This window comes from Zea mays, chromosome 4 (assembly GCF_902167145.1).
Source record: "Zea mays cultivar B73 chromosome 4, Zm-B73-REFERENCE-NAM-5.0, whole genome shotgun sequence".
NCBI lineage: Eukaryota > Viridiplantae > Streptophyta > Magnoliopsida > Poales > Poaceae > Zea > Zea mays.
Window position 1 is genome coordinate 228,008,856 of NC_050099.1, and position 2,920 is coordinate 228,011,775.

The 2,920-nt window shown below is 48.9% G+C and overlaps 1 protein-coding gene across 1 annotated transcript; it reads left to right on the top strand.

Moving 5' to 3' along the window:
• The first annotated feature begins 1,224 nt into the window (after positions 1–1,224).
• LOC100273599 (uncharacterized) lies at positions 1,225–2,621 on the top strand. The gene has a single exon (NM_001148015.1). The coding sequence runs from the start codon at positions 1,621–1,623 to the stop codon at positions 2,212–2,214; it is 594 nt and encodes a 197-aa protein (NP_001141487.1). The 5' UTR covers positions 1,225–1,620; the 3' UTR covers positions 2,215–2,621.
• The last annotated feature ends 299 nt before the right edge of the window (positions 2,622–2,920 follow it).

The window sequence follows — 2,920 nt, forward strand, 5'->3', positions numbered from 1 at the left end:
CATATTAGGCTTATCCAAATAGTTTAGTGATTTTTGGAGTTATGAAATAATTTTAAAATTCCAGAGGTATACATTTAAGCCCTTTTAAATACTATATAATTTCTTGTTTGGACTAAAAATCTTGGAACCCTTTTTATTAAATACTATAAAAATTTAGGAGTCCAATAAAATTGATCTCACATTTTTAGCATTTTTCTAGAATTTTCTATGGATTTCCAAAGTCTAGTAGAAAAAGAAAAAGAGAAAAGGTCAACAGTACTAGGCTCAAACTGGCCCGAGACGGCCCACGACAGGCGAAAGCGCCCTCGCGTGTAACACCCCAGGTGTTTATATTCCGCTGGACAACAAGTACGAATTTAAGCACGTGATCAGTGGATAAAACAGATGTTAAATTTTAAACATCTTCGCCTATCGAGATTTTAATATTACATCTGTTCTGCTTGTCGCGAGTTCAACTTTGTTTTTATCTGTCCGAGCTCTTCTGAAATTTTTTTGATATTCAGGACATCGTCATTCCAAAAATCGGTGTGTCCGGTGATTATTTAAATCCATCGCTCGCGCGAATACAAAATTCGGAAGTCTGATCCACTTGGACGATTTTTATTCCGAGCAAATTAAATTTAACTCGACAACTAAAATGTCCGAGGCAAAATAATCTGAATCGCGCATCGTCCGAGAAAGATCGTGCGCGAGATTATGACCCAAATTATTCCTTCAGCACACTGTTTTGGCAACGAAATCGCGTGAGCATTCACAGCTATGGTTCCGGTTAATTTCAGTTAAATCGTGGAGCAAATTGTTAGTGCCGAAATCAGTTTATTTCGGTCTGTCGTTTCTTGCCCGATCCAAAACTTTGGATATAAATTACGGGTGCAAATTCATCTGATTCCAAGTATTCGCTAAATCAAAACCGTGATTGCGCGTCCGAGAATTATAATTGAGCCTCGATTCACTCGTAAATTATCCGTGGCTGTGGAACCAGATGTTTAGACCGCAGGTAAATTTATCAGATTTCAAATCGAACCAAACTGTGTCGCAAGTATTATCGACCCTTTAATTATCGTAAAAAACGTGATCCGAAATATCTAGGATTCTCTGTTTAAAAAAAAATGGAAAAAGATCTAATGCAGCCGCCGCTGCCCTGATATTTTTTTCCACGTCACTGGCCATCGGCCTTGTCTTTTCACGCCCAGGCTTCTTCCCCAGACCCACCGTCGTTCTTAGCGTCAAGCTCATCTTCTCCCCTCTGATTTTTCCGCCGCCTTCTTCCGATGCTTATCAGCCGCCGGTGGGATATTTTTCCTGGCCGCCCTGATCTTTATCTACGCGCGTCGTTCTCTTCTCCAACCGGCCAGCAATCCAGTTCGTTCGGTGCCTGCTCTGCTCGACGTTTCTCTGCTCCAGCGTCCAGCCTGCAAGCAGCCAAGCTTCCTCGCGTCTCCTATGGTCGAGCGCCCTCCCCATCTCCTTCCTCGCCCTCAGCTCGGACCGTGTCCTGCTCTCAGCTCCCTTGCCGTGGAGTTCTCTGTGTACGTTCTGGTTCCTGCTCCCTCTCCTATGGTGGCCGCGAGCTCCCCTGCCCCATGATGCCGTCGCCCTCAAGCTCGTGCCCCGCTCGCCATGGCCGCCGTCAAGTTCCTCCCTGAAGCTTCCCTGCGCACGGATCTCTCCTTTCCCCTGCTCATCTTCCCCGCGCGCGCCTGCTCTGTCCATGGCCGCGTCCAGCCTCTCCAGCACCCGGCCGGATCTTCCATGGTGCGCGCCACCTGCTCCTCCCTGCCCCAGCCGCGTTCGACCAAACGTTCCTGCGCCCTGCTCGCTCCCTGGAGCTTCTTCCTGCGCACGCGCCGTGCTCTCAGCTTGGAATTCCCCCGTTGTTCAGCTCATCGCGCCCGGCTGTTTCTCCCCTGCGCGCAGCTGTGCCCTCTACTCGGATTCCTGTTGGCCGCGCCCCCTGTTCCTCCGGGCCGGTCAAGTTCTTTCCGGCCGCGAGCTCTCTCATGTGCGCGTTCAGCCGAGGCTCCTGCTCCCCACGCGCGTCCCTCGGTATCTGCTCGGATTTCGGCCCTGCCCAGCTGTTCCTCCTCTCTGCTCGCTCTCCTCCATGGTCGTTGTGGGCTCGCCGGCGTGGTCCCTGCCCTGGCCGCCGTGGTGGCGCGCGCTGCTCCCCTGAGCTCTCCTCTGCGCACCCGGCCTCCAACTTTCCTCCCATAGCGCCCTGCTCTGTTTACTGCTCGTCGCTCGCTTGGAATCCTTGCTGGCGCTCAGCCCCGTTGTGCGCAGACGAGGTTGCGTCGTCAAGCTCGTCGAACCTCGTTCTTCTCTGCTCGATCTCGTCGAACCCCGAATCCAGATATTAGACAAAAATAAGTGAGGTCTCTGTGTATCGCTTATCAAGTACTCGATTGAAGACTTCAATCGAAGATCGTCGCCGTTCCGCGCGTCATCAAGAATCCCAAGAATCGGGTGAAGACGAAGCTAGCAGCGCGATATTCCCCAAGCGCTCGACAATTGCCTGGATCGGAAAATCACTACCGATCTCGCGGATTCGAGTCAGCTATTGAAACGGTAAGCTGATAAATTATCCAAAATAGTTCGATCGTTGCATAAATTGATGTGCTAGTGCGAGGCGCATTAAGATGCTCGATAAATTGCGTAAGTCACAAACCTCTCGCCGACTTCGCAGTTCTTGCGATTATCGAGCCAGATTCAGCTATGGCGAATTTTTTTCGCTATTCTATTCACTTAGCTGAATTAGTGGACCGAGTAGAATTTTGGTAGGCATGTGTGATGTTAAAATATTTTAATCACTTATAAAGATGTAGTATAATTTATAAAACAAGGGATAAGGTTAGCATTTAATCAATTAGCTGGTGAGTTGTGTAGGCTAATTGTATTTAATGTGTATAGTTGTTGTTCG

Bases quoted from the DNA above. Each gene is read 5' to 3' on its own strand.
- LOC100273599 (NM_001148015.1), top strand. From the start codon at position 1,621: ATGGCCGCCGTCAAGTTCCTCCCTGAAGCTTCCCTGCGCACGGATCTC.